This window comes from Nomascus leucogenys, chromosome 22a, assembly GCF_006542625.1.
Source record: "Nomascus leucogenys isolate Asia chromosome 22a, Asia_NLE_v1, whole genome shotgun sequence".
Classification (NCBI taxonomy): Eukaryota; Metazoa; Chordata; class Mammalia; order Primates; family Hylobatidae; genus Nomascus; species Nomascus leucogenys.
The window spans coordinates 17,614,475-17,634,952 of NC_044402.1; the positions used below are offsets into that span (position 1 = coordinate 17,614,475).

The 20,478-nt window shown below is 42.2% G+C and overlaps 1 protein-coding gene across 2 annotated transcripts in view; it reads left to right on the top strand.

The window, feature by feature from the left end:
* Nucleotides 1-20,478, top strand: part of KCNK10 (potassium two pore domain channel subfamily K member 10) — a 156,976-nt gene that overhangs the window by 129,994 nt on the left and 6,504 nt on the right. For both annotated transcript variants that reach the window (XM_003260855.4, XM_003260854.4), the window contains exons 5-6: nucleotides 13,249-13,435; nucleotides 18,937-19,079. In XM_003260855.4, the coding sequence (XP_003260903.2) occupies nucleotides 13,249-13,435; nucleotides 18,937-19,079 (330 nt within the window). The remainder of the gene's footprint in view (nucleotides 1-13,248; nucleotides 13,436-18,936; nucleotides 19,080-20,478) is intronic.

A 20,478-nucleotide genomic window follows, 5' to 3' on the forward strand; every position in this document is an offset into this window, starting at 1 on the left:
AAAAGAAAGAAAAGAAAGAAAAAAGAAAGAAAGAAACTGTCTATTGGGAAGGGGGTTGTTTACTGCTTACCCAGCAACACCCAGGCATTTGTATAGGTGTTGACCTAAATCTGTCTGACCTTGAAGCCTGTCTTCAAATCTTCTAACAGGCAAGATAAATAAGGTCACAGAAAATGCATGCCTGTTTGTTACTTACCTTTATTCCTGGGGGCCCTATAGATAGTTCTTCTGTTCTAGTAGCCTCTGGGCTACTTATGGGAGGTGGGGGATAGGGGTCATATTACAACCTTCTTCTCTTTTACACCAGAGGATTTCACCTCTTTCCCCCTTCATAATGGAATAATCACTGAGCTTTCTGCTAAAATAAAAAATCATGGCCCGGGCACGGTGGCTCACTCCTGTAATCCCAGCACTTTGGAAGGCCAAGGCGGGTGGATCACTTTAGGTCAGGAGTTCAAGACCAGCCTGGCCAACATGGCGAAACCCCATCTCTACTAAAAATACAAACATTAGCCAGGCGTGGTAGTGCACTCCAATAATCTCAGCTACTTGGGAGGCTAAGGCAGGAGAATCGCTTGAACCTGGGAGGCGGAGGTTGCAGTGAGCTGAGTTTGCGCCACTGCACTCTAGCCTGGGCGACAAAGCGAGACTCTGCCTCAAAAATAAAATAAAATAAAATAAAATAAAATAAAATAAAATAAAATAAGACAAAGGAGATGATAAATTAAAGCCTAACATTACTATATTCCCTTTATACTGAAGAATATGTCTTATATCTGTGGAAAGATGAGTTTCCTAATACAACCTCAGAATTAGATAGGCGATCACAAGGGGTAACTCCCAAAAGGAAGGGGAGAGGAAGGGGCTGGGTTAACAGTTTCTGGGTCAGAATAAGAGTTGAGTGGCCATGTGTATTACAGCAGGCGGAGCTCCCTATACAAGGAAAGAAGCACTGGGGTGGAAAATGAGCATTTATCCTATTAGAGGGGTCTTGTGCCTTCACTCTTGTCACTGCTTAGCCACGGAACTGTGACCTTACACCTTGTTAGCCAGTGGAAGAAGAGTGAGTCTACCTTTTAGCTGTCTGTAGCACTGTTACTGTAGTATTATTGTATGCTTCTGTTTGTGATGGTGGAGAGGCCATTTGAGATGGAGGCATTGTTCATCATGCCGCTGAAATCTGAGTAGGATAGATTTAGAATTTGGATAGGTGAGCAGCTGGGAGGAGCATCTTTTGGGATTGTCAGGAGTTACTCAGTTGGTGTGACTCATCAGCAGGTGTCCCATTCTCAGTTAAGGATTTGTCTGGATGTTTTCTTTTTTTTTTTTTTTTTATTATACTTTAGGTTTTAGGGTACATGTGCACAATGTGCAGGTTTGTTACATATGTATCCATGTGCCATGTTGATTTCCTGCACCCATTAACTCGTCATTTAGCAGTAGGTATATCTCCTAATGCTGTCCCTCCCCCCTCCCCCCACCCCACAACAGTCCCCAGAATGTGATGTTCCCCTTCCTGTGTCCATGAGTTCTCATTGTTCAATTCCCATCTATGAGTGAGAACATGCGGTGTTTGGTTTTTTGTCCTTGCGATAGTTTACTGAGAATGATGTTTTCCAGTTTCATCCATGTCCCTACAAAGGACACGAACTCATCATTTTTTATGGCTGCATAGTATTCCATGGTGTATATGTGCCACATTTTCTTAATCCAGTCTATCGTTGTTGGACATTTGGGTTGGTTCTAACTCTTTGCTATTGTGAATAGTGCCGCAATAAACATACGTGTGCATGTGTCTTTATAGCAGCATGATTTATAATCCTTTGGGTATATACCCAGTAATGGGATGGCTGGGTCAAATGGTATTTCTAGTTCTAGATCCCTGAGGAATTGCCACACTGACTTCCACAATGGTTGAACTAGTTTACAGTCCCACCAACAGTGTAAAAGTGTTCCTATTTCTCCACATCCTCTCCAGCACCTGTTGTTTCCTGCTTTTTTAATGATGGCCATTCTAACTGGTGTGAGATGGTATCTCACTGTGGTTTTGATTTGCATTTCTCTGATGGCCAGTGATGATGAGCATTTCTTCATGTGTTTTTTGGCTGCATAAATGTCTTCTTTTGAGAAGTGTCTGTTCATGTCCTTTGCCCACTTTTTGATGGGGTTGTTTGTTTTTTTCTTGTAAATTTGTTGGAGTTCATTGTAGATTCTGGATATTAGCCCTTTGTCAAATGAGTAGGTTGCAAAAATTTTCTCCCATTCTGTAGGTTGCCTGTTCACTCTGATGGTAGTTTCTTTTGCTGTGCAGAAGCTCTTTAGTTTAATTAGATCCCATTTGTCAATTTTGGCTTTTGTTGCCATTGCTTTTGGTGTTTTAGACATGAAGTCCTTGCCCACGCCTATGTCCTGAATGGTATTGCCTAGGTTTTCTTGTAGGATTTTAATGGTTTTAGGTCTAACGTTTAAGTCTTTAATCCATCTTGAATTAATTTTTGTATAAGGTGTAAGGAAGGGATCCAGTTTCAGCTTTCTACATATGGCTAGCCAGTTTTCCCAGCACCATTTATTAAATAGGGAATCCTTTCCCCATTTCTTGTTTTTGTCAGGTTTGTCAAAGATCAGATAGTTGTAGATATGCGGCATCATTTCTGAGGGCTCTGTTCTGTTCCATTGATCTATATCTCTGTTGTGGTACCAGTACCATGCTGTTTTGGTTACTGTAGCCTTGTAGTATAGTTTGAAGTCAGGTAGCCTGATGCCTCCAGCTTTGTTCTTTTGGCTTAGGATTGACTTGGCAATGCGGGCTCTTTTTTGGTTCCATATGAACTTTAAAGTAGTTTTTTCCAATTCTGTGAAGAAAGTCATTGGTAGCTTGATGGGGATGGCATTGAGTCTATAAATTACCTTGGGCAGTATGGCCATTTTCACGATATTGATTCTTCCAACCCATGAGCATGGAATGTTCTTCCATTTGTTTGTATCCTTTTTTATTTCATTGAGCAGTGGTTTGTAGTTCTCCTTGAAGAGGTCCTTCACATCCCTTGTAAGTTGTATTCCTAGGTATTTTATCCTCTTTGAAGCAATTGTGAATGGGAGTTCACTCATGATTTGGCTCTCTGTTTGTCTGTTATTGGTGTACAAGAATGCTTGTGATTTTTGTACATTGATTTTGTATCCTGAGAATTTGCTGAAGTTGCTAATCAGCTTAAGGAGATTTTGGGCTGAGACAATGGGATTTTCTAGATATACAATCATGTCATCTGCAAACAGGGACAATTTGACTTCCTCTTTTCCTAATTGAATACCCTTTATTTCCTTCTACTGCCTGATTGCCCTGGCCAGAACTTCCAGCACTATGTTGAATAGGAGTGGTGAGAGAGGGCTTCCCTGTCTTGTGCCAGTTTTCAGAGGGAATGCTTCCAGTTTTTACCCATTCAGTATGATATTGGCTGTGGGTTTGTTGTAGATAGCTCTTATTATTTTGAGATACGTCCCATCAGTACCTAATTTATTGAGAGTTTTTAGCATGAAGGGTTGTTGAATTTTGTCAAAGGCCTTTTCTGCATCTATTGAGATAATCATGTGGTTTTTGTCTTTGGTTCTGTTTATATGCTGGATTACATTTATTGATTTGCGTATGTTGAACCAGCCTTGCATCCCAGGGATGAAGCCCACTTGATCATGGTGTATAAGCTTTTTGATGTGCTGCTGGATTCGGTTTGCCAGTATTTTATTGAGGATTTTTGCATCAATGTTCATCAAGGATATTGGTCTAAAATTCTCTTTTTTGGTTGTGTCTCTGCCTGGCTTTGGTATGAGGACGATGCTGGCTTCATAGAATGTGTTAGGGAGGATTCCCTCTTTTTCTATCGATTGGAATAGTTTCAGAAGGAATGGTACCAGTTCCTCCTTGTACCTCTGGTAGAATTCAGCTGTGAATCCATCAGGTCCTGGACTCTTTTTGGTTGGTAAGCTATTGATTATTGCCACAATTTCAGAACCTGTTATTGGTCTATTCAGAGATTCGACTTCTTCCTGATTTAGTCTTGGGAGGGTGTATTTGTCGAGGAATTTATCCATTTCTTCTAGATTTTCTAGTTTATTTGCATAGAGGTGTTTGTAGTATTCTCTGATGGTAGATTGTATTTCTGTGGGATCGGTGGTGATATCCCCTTTTTCATTTTTTATTGCATCTATTTGATTCTTCTCTCTTTTCTTCTTTATTAGTCTTGCTAGTGGTCTATCAATTTTGTTGATCTTCTCAAAAAACCAGCTCCTGGATTCATTAATTTTTTGAAGGGTTTTTTGTGTCTCTATTTCCTTCAGTTCTGCTCTGATTTTAGTTATTTCTAGCCTTCTGCTAGCTTTTGAATGTGTTTGCTCTTGCTTTTCTAGTTCTTTTAATTGTGATGTTAGGGTGTCAATTTTGGATCTTTCCTGCTTTCTCTTGTGGGCATTTAGTGCTGTAAATTTCCCTCTACACACTGCTTTGAATGTGTCCCAGAGATTCTGGTATGTTGTGTCTTTGTTCTCGTTGGTTTCAAAGAACATCTTTATTTCTGCCTTCATTTCATTATGTACCCAATAGTCATTCAGGAGCAGGTTGTTCAGTTTCCATGTAGTTGAGCGGTTTTGAGTGAGTTTTTTAATCCTGAGTTCTAGTTTGATTGCACTGTGGTCTGAGAGACAGTTTGTTATAATTTCTGTTCTTTTACATTTGCTGAGGAGAGCTTTACTTCCAACTATGTGGTCAATTTTGGAATAGGTGTGGTGTGGTGCTGAAAAAAATGTATATTCTGTTGATTTGGGGTGGAGAGTTCTGTAGATGTCTATTAGGTCCACTTTGTTTAGAGCTGAGTTCAATTCCTGGATATCCTTGTTAACTTTCTGTCTCGATGATCTGTCTAATGTTGACAGTGGGGTGTTAAAATCTCCCATTATTATTGTGTGGGAGTTTAAGTCCCTTTGTAGGTCACTCAGGACTTGCTTTATGAATCTGGGTGCTCCTGTGTTGGGTGCATATATATTTAGGATAGTTATCTCTTCTTGTTGAATTGATCCCTTTACCATTATGTAATGGCCTTCTTTGTCTCTTTTGATCTTTGTTGGTTTAAAGTCTATTTTATCAGAGACTAGGATTGCAACCCCTGCCTTTTTTTGTTTTCCATTTGCTTGATAGATCTTCCTCCATCCCTTTATTTTGAGTCTATATGTGTCTCTGCATGTGAGATGGGTTTCCTGAATACAGCACACTGATGGGTCCTGACTCCTTATCCACTTTGCCAGTCTGTGTCTTTTAATTGGAGCATTTAGTCCATTTACATTTAAAGTTAATATTGTTATGTGTGAATCTGATCCTGTCATTATGATGTTAGTTGGTTATTTTGGTCATTAGTTGATGCAGTTTCTTCCTAGCCTGGATGGTCTTTACAATTTGGCATGATTTTGCAGTGGCTGGTGCTGGTTGTTCCTTTCCATGTTTAGTGCTTCCTTCAGGAGCTCTTTTAGGGCAGGCCTGGTGGTGACAAAATCACTCAGCGTTTGCTTATCTGTAAAGTATTTTATTTCTCCTTCACTTATGAAGTTTAGTTTGGCTGGATAGGAAATTCTGGGTTGAAAATTCTTTTCTTTAAGAATGTTGAATATCGTCCCCCACTCTCTTCTGGCTTGTAGAGTTTCTGCCGAGAGATCAGCTGTTAGTCTGATGGGCTTCCCTTTGTGGGTAACCCGACCTTTCTCTCTGGCTGCCCTTAACATTTTTTCCTTCATTTCAACTTTGGTGAATCTGACAATTATGTGTGTTGGAGTTACTCTTCTCGAGGAGTATCTTTGTGGCGTTTCTGTATTTCCTGAATCTGAATGTTGGCCTGCCTTGCTAGATTGGGGAAGTTCTCCTGGATAATATCTTGCAGAGTGTTTTCAAACTTGGTTCCATTCTCCCCGTCATTTTCAGGTACACCAATCAGACGTATGTTTGGTCGTTTCACGTAGTCCCAAATTTCTTGGAGGCTTTGTTCATTTCTTTTTATTCTTTTTTCTCTAGAATTCCCTTCTCGCTTCATTTCATTCATTTCATCTTCCATCAGCGATACCCTTTCTTCCAGTTGATCGCATCTGCTACTGAGGCTTCTGCAATCTTCACGTAGTTCTCGAAACTTGGCTTTCAGCTCCATCATGTCCTTTAAGCCCTTCTCTCCATTGGTTATTCTAGTTATCCATTCTTCTAATTTTTTTTCAAAGTTTTTAACTTCTTTGCTATTGTTTTGAATTTCCTCCTGTAGCTCAGAGTAGTTTGATCGTCTGACGCCTTCTTCTCTCAACTCGTCAAAGTCATCCTCCATCCAGCTTTGTTCCGTTGCTGGTGAGGAACTGCATTCCTTTGGAGGAGGAGACGTGCTCTGCTTTTTAGAGTTTCCAGTTTTTCTGCTGTTTTTTCCCCATCTTTGTGGTTTTATCTACCTTTGGTCTTTGATGATGGTGATGTACAGATGGGTTTTTGGTGTGGATGTCCTTTCTGTTTGTTAGTTTTCCTTCTACCAGACAGGACCCTCAGCTGCAGGTCTGTTGGAGTTTACTAGAGGTCCACTCCAGACCCTGTTTGGCTGGGTGTCAGCAGCGGTGGCTGCAGAACAGCGGATTTTCGTGAGACCACAAATTCAGCTGTCTGATAGTTCCTCTGGAAGTTTTGTCTCAGAGGAGTACCCGGCCGAGTGAGGTGTCAGTCTGTCCCTACTGGGGGGGTGCCTCCCAGTTAGGCTGCTCAGGGGTGAGGGACCCACTTTAGGAGGCAATCTGTCCGTTCTCAGATCTCCAGCTGCGTGCTGGGAGAACCACTATTCTCTTCAAAGCTGTCAGTCAGACAGGGACATTTAAGTCTCTGGAGATTCCTGCTGACTTTTTGTTTGTCTGTGCCCTGCCCCCAGAGGTGGAGCCTACAGAGGCAGACAGGCCTCCTTGAGCTGTGGTGGGCTCCACCCAGTTCGAGCTTCCTGGCTGCTTTGTTTACCTAAGGAAGCCTGGGCAATGGCGGGCGCCCCTCCCCCAGCCTCGCTGCCGCCTTGCAGCTTGATCTCAGACTGCTGTGCTAGCAATCAGCGAGACTTCGTGGGCATAGGACCCTCCGAGCCAGGTGCGGGACACAATCTCCTAGTGTGCTGTTTTCCAGGCCAGTTGGGAAAGCGCAGTATGAGGGTGGGACTGACCCGATTTTCCAGGTGCTGTCTGTTACCCCTTTCTTTGACTAGGAAAGGGAACTCCCTGACCCCTTGCGCTTCCCGAGTGAGGCAGTGCCTCGCCCTGCTTCAGCTCGCACACAGTGCGCCTCACCGACTGTCCTGCACCCACTGTTTGGCACTCCCTAGTGAGATGAAACCGGTACCTCAAGCAGAAATGCAGAAATCACCAGTCTTCTGTGTCGCTCGGGCTGGGAGCTGGAGACCGGAGCTGTTCCTATTCGGCCATCTTGGCTCCACCTTGTCTGGATGTTTTCTACATGTGGTGTGATCGCTTATGAGTGATTCCTGCCTCTGAGACATATCTTCCGAATGCCTAACAAAGATTTAAAGATCGTCCATTACAGTTGGCATTCTTTTATGTTCCACATGCCAGAGCTACAGGAATGTTATTCTTTCCTTTCTTCTCTCCCAGGTGATATATTTGGTCACCTAGGTGTCATTAGGTACTAAGCTTTGCCTTCAGTATCTACTGGGGTGGGGCACCATGGACAGTGCCACAAAGACTTTTTCAGCCAAAGGCTCAGATCTTCCTGCTGTACTTTGTGTGCAGAGGAAGGAACTTTTCTTTTTTTCCCCTTTCTTCTCTCTCTCTCTCTTTCCCTTCCCTCCTTCCGTTTCTTCCTTCCTTCCATACCTCCTTCCCTCGAACTGCCGTGTCCCTTGCAACTAGAATGGTCCCTGACATATAAAGGTTTTAAATAATTATGTGCAGAATGAATTAAATGCCAAATCTTGTGTTCCAATAGCATATTATCTTCAAATGTTAACAGCCACCAGTTTTTTAGAATAGAAAACTTTTGAAAATTTTAATTAAAGTCTTCCTGCAGTGGAACAGTTGAATTTTTTTTTTTTTTTAGTTGGAGTCTGTCTCTGTTGCCCAGGCTGTAGTGCAGTGGTGCAATCTTGGCTCACTGCAACCTCCGCCTCCCGGGTTCAAGTGATTCTCCCTGCCTCAGCCTCCTAAGTAGCTGGGATTACAGGCATCTGCCACCATGCCCAGCTAATTTTTGTATTTTTCAGTAGAGATGGGGTTTCCCCATGTTGGCCAGGCAGGTCTTGAATTCCCGACCTCAGCCTCCTGAAGAGCTGGGATTTCAGGCGTGAGCCACCACGCCTGGCCTGAGTTTTTATTATTTGTGAATTTTATTTTTTTCCATCCCAGATGCACCTATATTGGTAGTCTAGTGATAAAAACAATTTACCCGTATATACCAACATCTTTTTCAAGAACTTTGCATAGTGAAACCAGCAAAGTACTGAACTGGCCAGTCTGTCATAGGTGTCATGCAACATGACTCAGAGTCAGAAGCTGGATATAAACTTTTTGTGTGTGTGTGTGTGTAGATATGATCCATTTGTGTATTCAGCTTTTGAGTGGGACATTTTCAATAGGCTTCTTGAAGGTTCCGCTTCACTATTCTCACTGTGTGTGCTTACAGCATCTCTGCCGTGGAGATTTTAGGCAAGGAGTGTTTAACAGCTCTACTCATAGTTTATAGAATTGCTAGTGCCACAAGGACATTCATTGTGATGTTGAAATTATTAGTTAGAAGTGAACCTTCTAAAATAAATCTTGGAAGAAAACATGTTATAAGAAAATGAAGTCAGTCCTCTTACTAGGCAGTTCCCATTATCTTTCCGTTTTGAGAAATTATCCTCAGTTCAGATGTATTACTATGGTGATGTGTTTGCATTTCAACAAACCAAACCAAGCCGTAAACTGAGCTCTGCATGTTTAGCTTCTGTCTTAGGATTTTTACTGCAGTGTCTTTATTCTTGAGTAAAATCCCCGACATCCTGGCTAGAAATCACAATGAATAAATAATTTCCCAGCCAGACAAAACAATCTGCATTGTTAATCTCAGAATTCTAAGAAATTACATAAAGATGCAAACAATGGGGATTAAAGAGGGGGTAAAAATTAAATGAAAAAATAGCCCATAAATGAATGGAAATATACATGTTCTCCAAAATAACATTGTGGAAGTAAACAAAAACAGGCAGAGAATTATGCTGAATGAGAACTGGACATGTGGCTTAGCCCTCTGAGGCCTGAAACAAGTAAACACTTCCCGAATTGTCAGTCCACACATCCCTCTCTCAAAAGAGAGCTCTTAGAACTGGCTTCCTCTCCTCCTGTTTACGAAGCTTACTTGGTCTTTGGAACAATTGAACATATAATTTTAACAACTAAATGAACTCTACAGGAGATGGGTTTTGAGTACTTCAAAAATTCCTATAGTTTGTATCAATCGGATACGGGAGATAGTTTTGCAAAATACTGTTTGTGTAAAGAGAAGGGAAGAACATGTGCTCTAGTCTAACCAATCAACAAAGTGTGAAAACATGATTTAGACAGAAGTACACAACCATCCTATCAGTTCTACCCAAATATCATATCAGACCATCTCTTCCCTGATAACAGTTTTGTTAGACTAAGGACACATTAGCTCAGTTAGATATGGGCTCTCACAGAGCTTTCTGCTAGTGGCTCTGCTTACTGGTAAGTAAGCAATGCAATTTTGCCTAGCAACCCCACCGTGGAAACACAGCTCCATTCTGTAAGTGGCAGGGGGATGTGGCATGGAGGCAGGGAGAGTGAGGTTTGTGCCTCTCAGAATCCCTCTGCAGCTGGTTCCTGACATTGCAAACGTTATCTGCAATTCTTGGCAGTTTCTGAAGGATGATGAAAAGTGGGATGGGGAGGTGGCTGAGCCTGGGGTTTTGGAAGTAGGGTGGAATTAATTGGAAGGCAAATAAAAAAGCTTCCAAGATTGTGAGCTGAGACTGTCTGAGAGCTCAAACCAGAGTTGGCAAGAGGAACCAAAGGAGAATGAGGACATTTTTTGTCATTGACAATGAGGTATACAATATATCCAGGAAAGGACAACCAGCAGTGACCTCCTGAAGCTAAACAAAGATTATCTTAAGCCACATATGAGGGAACATTCCTCAATGGCAAAGAGAAGCATTAAACCTGGGACTCTCTATGTCTAAGGAAAAATTTGAGCATTTACATTAAAATGGCCTGTTAACAAGCATTGAATATTAACCAGGCACTGTGCTAAGTGTTTGCACACTTGTTTAATCTTCCAAACAATCCGATAAGGTGGGGTTTCTTATCTCCATTTTATAGAGGAAAAAAACTAATGCACAGAGAGGTTGAGAAACTTGCCTAAGGTCACTCAGCTATTTAGCAGTGGGGATGGGATGTGTCTCAGGCAGTCTTTCCCTAGACTCTGTGCTCTTAAACACTACTATGGTTTTTCAGCAGCAGTGAACAGTTACAGGGCTAACGGGGATAAGAAAACTGAAGATCACCACACGGCACATGAGATGGTTTGTGATTCCATTGTGAAAGCTGCAGTTTAAAATGTTCAATTAAGGCAACTTTTTTTTTTTTAAATACCTAGAGGGCAGCAAAAACCTGGGTATCCAGAATAACAGATATTGCTAAAACCTTACGCCCACAGCACTTCTTTTTATAGCAAAGTATGGGTATACACATATTTTCATACACCTACACACACATACACATGCAAGACATGCATTTCTTAAGTCCCTGAAATACCCTGATAATTAAATGCTCCAAACATTCTCTGAGCATTACCCTTGGATGTCTAGGAGAAGCAGCCCAGGAACACACTTGTTAGCCTGGGCAATGAGTAGTGGTGAAATGTTTACCTTGCTGATAAAGTCTCCAGTAGATGATGCAATTAAGATGCCACGATCTAGCCTTTGTTATACACTTCCTTGTCTGCCGTCAAACAAATCCACCCCTGTCCTTCCCCATCTTCCCTCCTGCCCATCTCCTGAAGTCCAGGAACGTCTCCAGCTTCCTACGTACTTGCAGTCCTCTTTTGCCAACCTCAACCTCATTTAGATTGCAATTACATTCACATCTTAATTTATGACTTAACAAGCATCTCACAAACATTTAATTCACTTTAATTTCACTATGCATTTGAGGAGGAATATTTGTGGAGGAATGGTACTCCCATTGCCAGCAATTAGATTGACTTAATGATCTTTGGCGAAATCTCCTTTTGGGCTTTGAACTTTTTGTACATTTCTGCAAACAAAACTAGGCTAATTAAAGTAAGTTCCTGGATTCTCAGAGGGGCTTACCTGCCTTCACAAAATCCTCCTATAATATCCAACATGGATATTTATGAAATGGACAAAACTTTCCCTGCAGTTTTCAGGTAATTTATCTTGTTATGACACTTTCATGTGTGAAAAAGTCGATATTTTCATATATAGTTTCAACAATATCAATAAATGGTAATTTTTTTTCAGATGGCTTCTCTGAGGGGATTAGGAGGGTTTCTATATCAGAGCATAGATCAAATTATTTTTCCTTGTTCCTATTTTATATACCAGATGCCTTCTTAGGAGTTAGAAAAGTACCTCCTTTTTACAAGGAAGGATGGCATTTCTTTAGCTTTTCCTGGACAGATCACCCAGTGACCATTTTTTATTCTCAGTCTTCCTTCACAGAAGGGACAGAGGACTGCCCATTTTCAGCAGGAGTTAGTCTGATTTCTTTTGTTAGGTGCAGACGACTTTGTTTGACAACTTTCTTTGGGCTGGTGAATTGTTGAATTACTTGAAAAGCTGTTTCCATTGTTAAGCACTGGACTGAGAATTAATTACATCAGAATTCTAATCTCGGCTAATTAGTAGCATCATTTTATGCAAGTCCCTTAACCCCTCTTGGCTTCTGTTTTGCATGTGTAAAATGAACTATATAAAGCAAAGGTCTCTCTGTGCTTGGTGCGATGAAGAGGATGCAGGTCTCATGGTACCGATTTCTTATATTGATCACCCCAAACGTGGTGTATGTTTGCAGAAAATTCATCTAGGCAATGTAGAAAGGCCATACATTCTGGTGTTAAACACATCGTTCATATATTTATGCTAGTATATGATACCAGGGCCTCCTGATGACAGTCTCCAGCACCAATTCTGAGAGTTGCAAGGATTTTTCAGCTTAGAGTCAATTCCAGTGTCGCCTTCAGCACATCCAAAGAGAATACGACCGATGCTACCAGTCCTGTTCCTGGACTCCATTGATTTGATTCCTTTGCCCCAGTATCAGTCTAATTCCCATTCTAGATGCTTTTTTTTAATGACCCAACAACTGACTCCTTCAGGAGCTGGCATGAGATGAGATTTGTTTGCAGAGTTGTATAAAAATTTCAAAGCCCCAAAGGAGATTTCACCACAGATCATTAAGTCAATCTAATTGTCGTCCTACTACCCATTTAGACGGGGACCCTGTTATGCTAACTCCTGTCCTGTCTCTTGTGAGTAATACAGTCAACACACATGATGATCACAGCACCAGCTCAGACAGGTGTGTTTTAAAACAAAAGTGTGTTATAAATGTACAGCCTCAGCAGGGAAAATGTGGGGGTGAAGAAACACACAAATACTTGGCTAGAGACGGTCACAAGTGAAGATGGGGATGACTGTGTTTTCCGTTTCATCCAAACATTTTGGCCTGACTCAGATAATTTTTTTTCCAGCATATTCTGTTTGACACAAGGCAAACGGTGCAAATCCATCACCACCATTGTGGAAAGAGCTCCAAACTCATTCTCACGAATGGTGGATCAGTAATACTACATGACAAATGGCAGCAGGCCCTTTTTGGGAAATCGTTATATTTGCACCAGTGAGAAGTTAGAATCACTATTTGGGCTGCAGTCATGGAACTATGCAAGAAACATTCAAAGCATCGGCTAAGCAGGATTTTTTGTTTGTTTGTTTGGCCTGGTGTCCACGAACAGGCTTCAGGGAGCCTGAGAACCTCCTAGACCACTTGAAAACTTCTGAATGCACTTTTCTAGGAAAGAGTTCACAGCTTTCATCAAATTTCCTCCAAGCAGCCAATGACCAGAGAAAGGTTAAAAGTCACTGACACAGTACCTTTTTCTGTGCATCTATATCCTGAATCCGGGGTGATGCCGCTGACTTGCCTATCTTTCTCCTTTGCTCTTTCTAGAAAAAGCAAGTGAGTCAGACCAAGATCCGGGTCATCTCAACCATCCTGTTCATCTTGGCTGGCTGCATTGTGTTTGTGACGATCCCTGCTGTCATCTTTAAGTACATCGAGGGCTGGACGGCCTTGGAGTCCATTTACTTTGTGGTGGTCACTCTGACCACGGTGGGCTTTGGTGATTTTGTGGCAGGTAAGCTCCCTGGGCATGCCAGGCACTGGGGCTCTGGCGGGAAAAATAATCTGTTGGCTGTGCTTTTCGCAATCGATAAAAGATGTTGCAGGAGAAGCAAATGAAGATGACTCAGTGTCACTACTGCTGTGAAGAGGCTCATTTCAAATCCCTACTCCTATGTAATATAAACACCATAGGTTTTTTCTGCTACGAAAAGAAAGCCAACCCTTTCCTTCTCAGGATGCTTATTTCCCTTACCGTCACACAAATTATGCAAGACTAAAGTGAATTTCTCATTGAATCTTGGACTTCTGAATTGGATTAGACCTCTCTAATCCAATGATAAAGGCTGTGCTAGGAAGTGGCACATAGGAAACTCAGACGAGATTAGCATAGAATTTGGTCTGCAGTGACCTGCAGGTTCAGCTTCCTGACTCCCAGGTGAGAGCCATTGTCTCTTCAAACGGTTGTCCTGGGCATGCCCAGATACAAAGCTGAGGACTTTGGTGACTACGGGGAGCTGAGAACTGCCCAGAGGGAATATAAGCTCATGGATTATGCAGGAGTGTATATATAAGCAATAGCCTTCCTTGTAAAAATAAATGTGGATGAGCTATGTTTAAGGAAGTGAAAAAAAATCACCATCAATTTCATCTAGGGCCAGGGAACTTGCAAATGAAATGAGATTTAGTTTCATATGTGCAACAGTTTCCCAGAAGTGTGGTAGAAAGGTACAGATAGAAGGAAGAGGCCATCCTTCTTTTTTCTAATAGGATAGTTCTAGATGTTCAGACAAGTGATCAGTTTCTACTACAAGAAGTGAACACTTTGATCAAACAACTCTATCATCTATCACAAGTTTGAAATGTCTGGGTGGAGTGTGTGTGTGTGTGTGTGTGTGTGTGTGTGTGTGTGTGTGTGTTTCCTTTACCAGTTCCTGGTGAAGTGGCAGCCTGACCTGAGCCCTAAGCAGACTGTTTTTTTTTGTTTTTGTTTTTGTTTTTGTTTGTTTTTTTTTGAGACAGGGTCTTGCTCTGTTGCCCAGGCTGGAGTGCAGTGGTGTGATCATGGCTCACTGCAGCCTTGGACCTCTGGGGCTCAAGTGATCCTCCTACCTCAGCTTCCTGAGTAGCTGGGACTACAGGCATGTGCCACCATGCCTGGCTATTTTTTATTTTCATTTTTTGTATTTTTCATAGAGATGGGATTTAGCCATGTTGCCCAGGCTGGTCTCGATCTCTTGGGCTCATGTGATCGGCCTGCCAAAGTGCTGGGATTACAGGTGTGAGCCACTGCACCTGGCCAGACTGTTCTTGTTTGGCATGTGATCCCAGCAGTGTCTTGATTTCTCCATGGAATACTGTGCACATCAGGAGGATGGGTTCTGGTCTCTGGGAGTCTGGCAAACAGGAAATTCTGGAAGAGATTGCTGAAGGCTCATCAATAGGGGCACGTGTGCCTCCCTGTTAATTTTATAATACAAATAACTGGCAGAGTGGTTTTGTAGCTCTTCCAATTGGGCAGACAAAGACTGAATTCCACTTTGTAGAAATAGTAGGGGTTTTTTTCCCCTTCCTTTTTATTGGTTAAGGACTAAGAATTGCAAAGTGACTAAATTTAGTTTTATTTAGCTTTTAACTAAAAATTGATTTTTAGTCAATATGACTAAAAATCATTTACAGAAAACCTGGAGTCTGGGACTCTACCCATTTTCCCCTTATGCACAGTGCTCAACCATGGATGTCTAGTTAGTGGCCTCAAGCTCTGAAGAGAGACCGCACAGAGAAACTGAGAAAAGTAAGAGGAACAGTTATAGATGTATTCCAGTTAATCCCTTAGCATCATCCGTAGCTGGTCCATGGGAAAACTCAGTGGTGGTTCCAATCTAAGGCAAACACATGTAGTGGCAGCTGGAATTTTGAACTATTTCACAAACATCTTTAAGTATCGAAAGCATAACCTGCAGTGGGTGGTGCTTTAGAGCTCTCTGGGATAACACTGGGCTGTCCTGAGGACTGTCTATTATAAGATACCTGTCACAGACACAGATCTCTAACCAATGGCTCAGTTCGGTCTGTTAATCTGAGGCACAAGTAGCAGAGGCCTGGGAGTGAGATTTTTTAAATAATGCTTTTGTTATTTATTATCTACCATGGACTGAGCACTTAGTACAAACTAGCACTTTACCTTATCTTTACTTACCTAGTAAGGGCACAACCTACACAGTCCCAGGCATCCACAGTTTTACTGCCCTTGTCAGTGATTACAGAGCCATATTTCCTTTGTCCTGAGGTTTCTGCAGACCATGGTCTCTTAAAAGTCACAGTGCTGACTGCAATTAGGCCAGACCCCTTCCAAGCTCCAGTTTTCTGAGCTTATACAGACCAATCTGGAGAATGCATGCCTGAAAAGACTGGAAGTTTATCTCTATCTTTTGGTAACAGTCTACAAGTGATAGGGAAGGTTGCCCAATCATTGGAAAATGATACATTAACAAGAGTTGATGGTTGCTGTGATTTGACATGGTACGAACTCTACTAGAAATGTAATCAGAACGTTGATCCTGCAGGATTGATTGCTGATTTATTTTGCAGCTGACTCACTTTAGGACAGCCTTACAGTATTTTGCAACTCTGTCTGGGAGCACACACAGAACTCCGAATCCAGATAAGCAGCTCATAAAGGGATACTTAGAAGGGTGTTGACTGCCTGCTTCATTGTTCCTTGTTCACTGGCGCACCCTAGTGACCATCTTTGCTGGGTGATAGTGACTTGCAAAGGTAAATATTTACTCCCAGATAGCCCACAGGAGAAAGCTACAGATTTCCATATGAACTTTAAAGTAGTTTTTTCCAATTCTGTGAAGAAAGTCATTGGTAGCTTGATGGGGATGGCATTGAATCTATAAATTACCTTGGGCAGTATGGCCATTTTCACGATATTGATTCTTCCAACCCATGAGCATGGAATGTTCTTCCATTTGTTTGTATCCTCTTTTATTTCATTGAGCAGTGGTTTGTAGTTCTCCTTGAAGAAGTCCTTCACATCCCTTGTAAGTTGTATTCCTAGGTATTTTATTCTCTTTGAAGCAATTGTGAATGGGAGTTCACTCATGATTTGGCTCTCTGTTTGTCTGTTATTGGTGTACAAGAATGCTTGTGATTTTTGTACATTGATTTTGTATCCTGAGACTTTGCTGAAGTTGCTAATCAGCTTAAGGAGATTTTGGGCTGAGACAATGAGGTTTTCTAGATATACAATCATGTCATCTGCAAACAGGGACAATTTGACTTCCTCTTTTCCTAATTGAATACCCTTTATTTCCTTCTCCTGCCTGATTGCTCTGGCAGTGGGCAAAGGACATGAACAGACACTTCTCAAAAGAAGACATTTATGCAGCCAAAAAACACATGGAGAAATGCTCATCATCACTGGCCATCAGAGAAATGCAAATCAAAACCACAGTGAGATACCATCTCACACCAGTTAGAATGGCCATCATTAAAAAATCAGGAAACAACAGGTGCTGGAGAGGATGTGGAGAAATAGGAACACTTTTACACTGTTGGTGGGACTGTAAACTAGTTCAACCATTGTGGAAGTCAGTGTGGCGATTCCTCAGGGATCTAGAACTAGAAATACCATTTGACCCAGCCATCCCATTACTGGGTATATACCCAAAGGACTATAAATCATGCTGCTATAAAGACACATGCACACGTATGTTTATTGCGGCACTATTCACAATAGCAAAGAGTTGGAACCAACCCAAATGTCCAACAACGATAGACTGGATTAAGAAAATGTGGCACATATACACCATGGAATACTATGCAGCCATAAAAAATGATGAGTTCATGTCCTTTGTAGGGACATGGATGAAACTGGAAAACATCATTCTCAGTAAACTATTGCAAGGACAAAAAACCAAACACCGCATGTTCTCACTCATAGGTGGGAATTGAACAATGAGAACTCATGGACACAGGAAGGGGAACATCACACTCTGGGGACTGTTGTGGGGTTGGGGGAGGGGGGAGGGACAGCATTAGGACATATACCTAATGCTAAATGACGAGTTAATGGGTGCAGGAAATCAACATGGCACATGGATACATATGTAACAAACCTGCCCATTGTGCACATGTACCCTAAAACCTAAAGTATAAAAAAAAAAAAAAAAGCTACAGATTTCTCTGGCGTAGCACAGAAACCACATGAACCTCAAGAACCACTTACTGGTGCAGGAACTCAAATCGTATCCTACAGCTCTAATGATGCAGGAGAGAGTTGTCCGAAAGGAAAAACCAAAAGCAGCTGGACCAAACCGAAGGGGGCTTGGCGCAGAGAAGTTAGAATTCTAACTCTAAGAAGTGGCAGCAGCTGTCGAGCCTCATGGTCTGCTGCACTGTGTTGCTGATTGGGTTTGGGCTTGTTGAAAGGAGCCACAGGTCACATTTCTTGCCCAGCTGCCTTTGCCGTAGGACTCAGTGGTGCTAGATGTGGTTACAAACCTGGTCCGGTGGGAATGTCTGTAATCACTCATCACCTAATACCATAGTTACCAATCCATTGCTAGTATCTGTCATCTTAGAAACGGCCACTGCCTGCTTCATTAGGCAACAGCGTTTCCCAGAGAGAGATCGAGGCTGATGTCTGTTATTTCCAGGAGCTTCCTCACTTCTTTAGGATGGTGGGTTGGGCTTGCAACCTGTTTTGCATGGCTGCCTCCAGCAGTGTCTGTAGGAAGGTTAGAATAAATAGGCTAATTATTCAGAATAAATGACTGGTCCTTTCAATGGAACAGCCAGTCAATGCAGTCAGGCAACTGGCCAGTTTGGTTTGATGGATTTTTACTGTAATCCTTATTTATAAAATAAAGGGATTGGCCTCAGAGGTCCCTTTTAGTTCTAGTTTATGGTGACTCTAATTACTCAGCCTAACTGACCCTTTGGAGTAGCGCTATGTAAACACCATTCCTCAGTTAGCATTAAATCACTATTGCTTGCATCAAAGTCCCAGTAATGCCATTAAAGCTAATTTTACTTTCACACATCCACTTGTCTCTTAGTAAATGTACGAGTGCTTAAGATGGAAATGGTTCCAAGAATTCCAAACATAGGGGGTGATATGATTATATTTGAATTTTATTAAAATAAATTTAGAGAAGTGTAAGAAAAAATAATGACAGCCAGGCCTGATCTGTTGTCCTGTAGTTCAGAGTCACTCATCCTCAATGCTCAGGTTGAGCATTAGTAGGTCAAGTTGGCCACTGGCGTTTTTTATTTCTGGTATTAAGGTTAGTGGTCAAGAATCGAGGGAAGTAAAGCCTCAAGTTAGGCTTTTTTGGGTAAGGGATGCGTACCCCCCTTGCCCTCTAACCCCAGTCCACCTTGTACACAGCAAACCTAAGTGTTACACGATGATGGATGACATCTTCACTACATGGAATGGAGTATGTGTTCTCTGCAAAGACCATATGCTAGATCACGGTTAAAGTAACATTTGGTTGTTTTCAGGGGGAAACGCTGGCATCAATTATCGGGAGTGGTATAAGCCCCTAGTGTGGTTTTGGATCCTTGTTGGCCTTGCCTACTTTGCAGCTGTCCTCAGTATGATTGGAGATTGGCTACGGGTTCTGTCCAAAAAGACAAAAGAAGAGGTAGGACCCCTTCCTAACTCTATGAATGGTCTTGAGAACAGATGAGCTTGTGTCCAGAATTGCCTGTCTCTGTCCTGTGGGCTGGAGTGTTTCTGGCTCGGGTGTGGCGGGGGTGGGGGGAGCGGGTCATAGGCTTCCTCATGTTGAATCATTCTTTCAAAGCTAAGGAGAATAGAATACAGTTATTTCTGGATTCTTTTTTTGGCAGGTGAGAAAATATGGTGATTCGTTTACCAGCCCATAAATCCTGGAAAAACTAGTAAACAACAGCTGATTTAAAAAAAATGAAAATGAAAATAAATAGTCAGGAGAGGTAGACTACTGCTGAGTGTGTGGGAGGGTGTGCAGCCTGTCCTTCTGGTCTCAGGGTCTGTGCGGAAAGGCAGTTGAACGCCAAGAATCTTTCCCGATTCAGTAAGAAACTGAAATCATGCAACAGTGGCCAGCTACGGGGAGGTGGGCCCAACGGGCCTTTTTCACTTATATCCCCTCTTGGTTGTCGCATCCATAGAGACAAATATACACCCCTGAGGACAGAGCCGTGCGTGTAACTTTACATGAAGGGAAGTAAAGGAAGACATAAGAAGGAAAGATAAATTTTGTGATGAAAAAATAAATATTCATGTAGCTCTCTTAGGAATAGAGGAAAAGAAAGGAGGAAGGCCAAGGAAGGAGAAAAAAAAAGAGCTAAAAGAAAGGAAGGGAGATAAGAAAAACCAAAGAAATAAAGAGAAGACCAGCCTCTGTTTGCTTCATTCTGTATAAAAGGCCCCAGGAGAAAGTTGCTGAATGGAGAGATTTCCCATATCATTTTCCTGGGCCCATATGCTAATTTTCCTGGTTTACATAAGTAAGCCAGGAAAGTAAGCAATGCAATTTCCAGACTGGTTCCCCAGACAGCTAACTGACCTGCTGAAAATCAGCTATAACAAAAGAGAAGGGAACAACATGAATATTGACTTTCCTGAATGCACAAATTTGAGTTCCTCATTTGCAGAGGGAAGCATGGGACTTGTACTGTCTGCTCTGTTCATTAAGAGCCAAGAAATTTGGTGCTGATCCTCAGGGAAAACTCCACTCTAAGGAGGCCTGTTCTGTGGGCTTTGGCAGAACAGGCCCTCTTCCTGCACCCCGACCGGGGGAAGTGGGTTACCAGCTGCCCTGGAGCATCTTCTTAAACCAGGGAAAGCCCCACAGCACATGACCGTAGCATGGCCCAGATAGGGTGGCCAACCATCCCAGTTTTCGCAGGACTGAGGGAGTTCCCAGGACACAGGACTTTGCTTTAAAACTGGGACAGCCCCAGGCAAACTGGAACAGGTTGATCACCCTGCCCGGATAGAAAACCAGAAAGGCAGGGAGGGCAGAAGGCCTGCTGAACATCTGCTGTGCCCAGGAC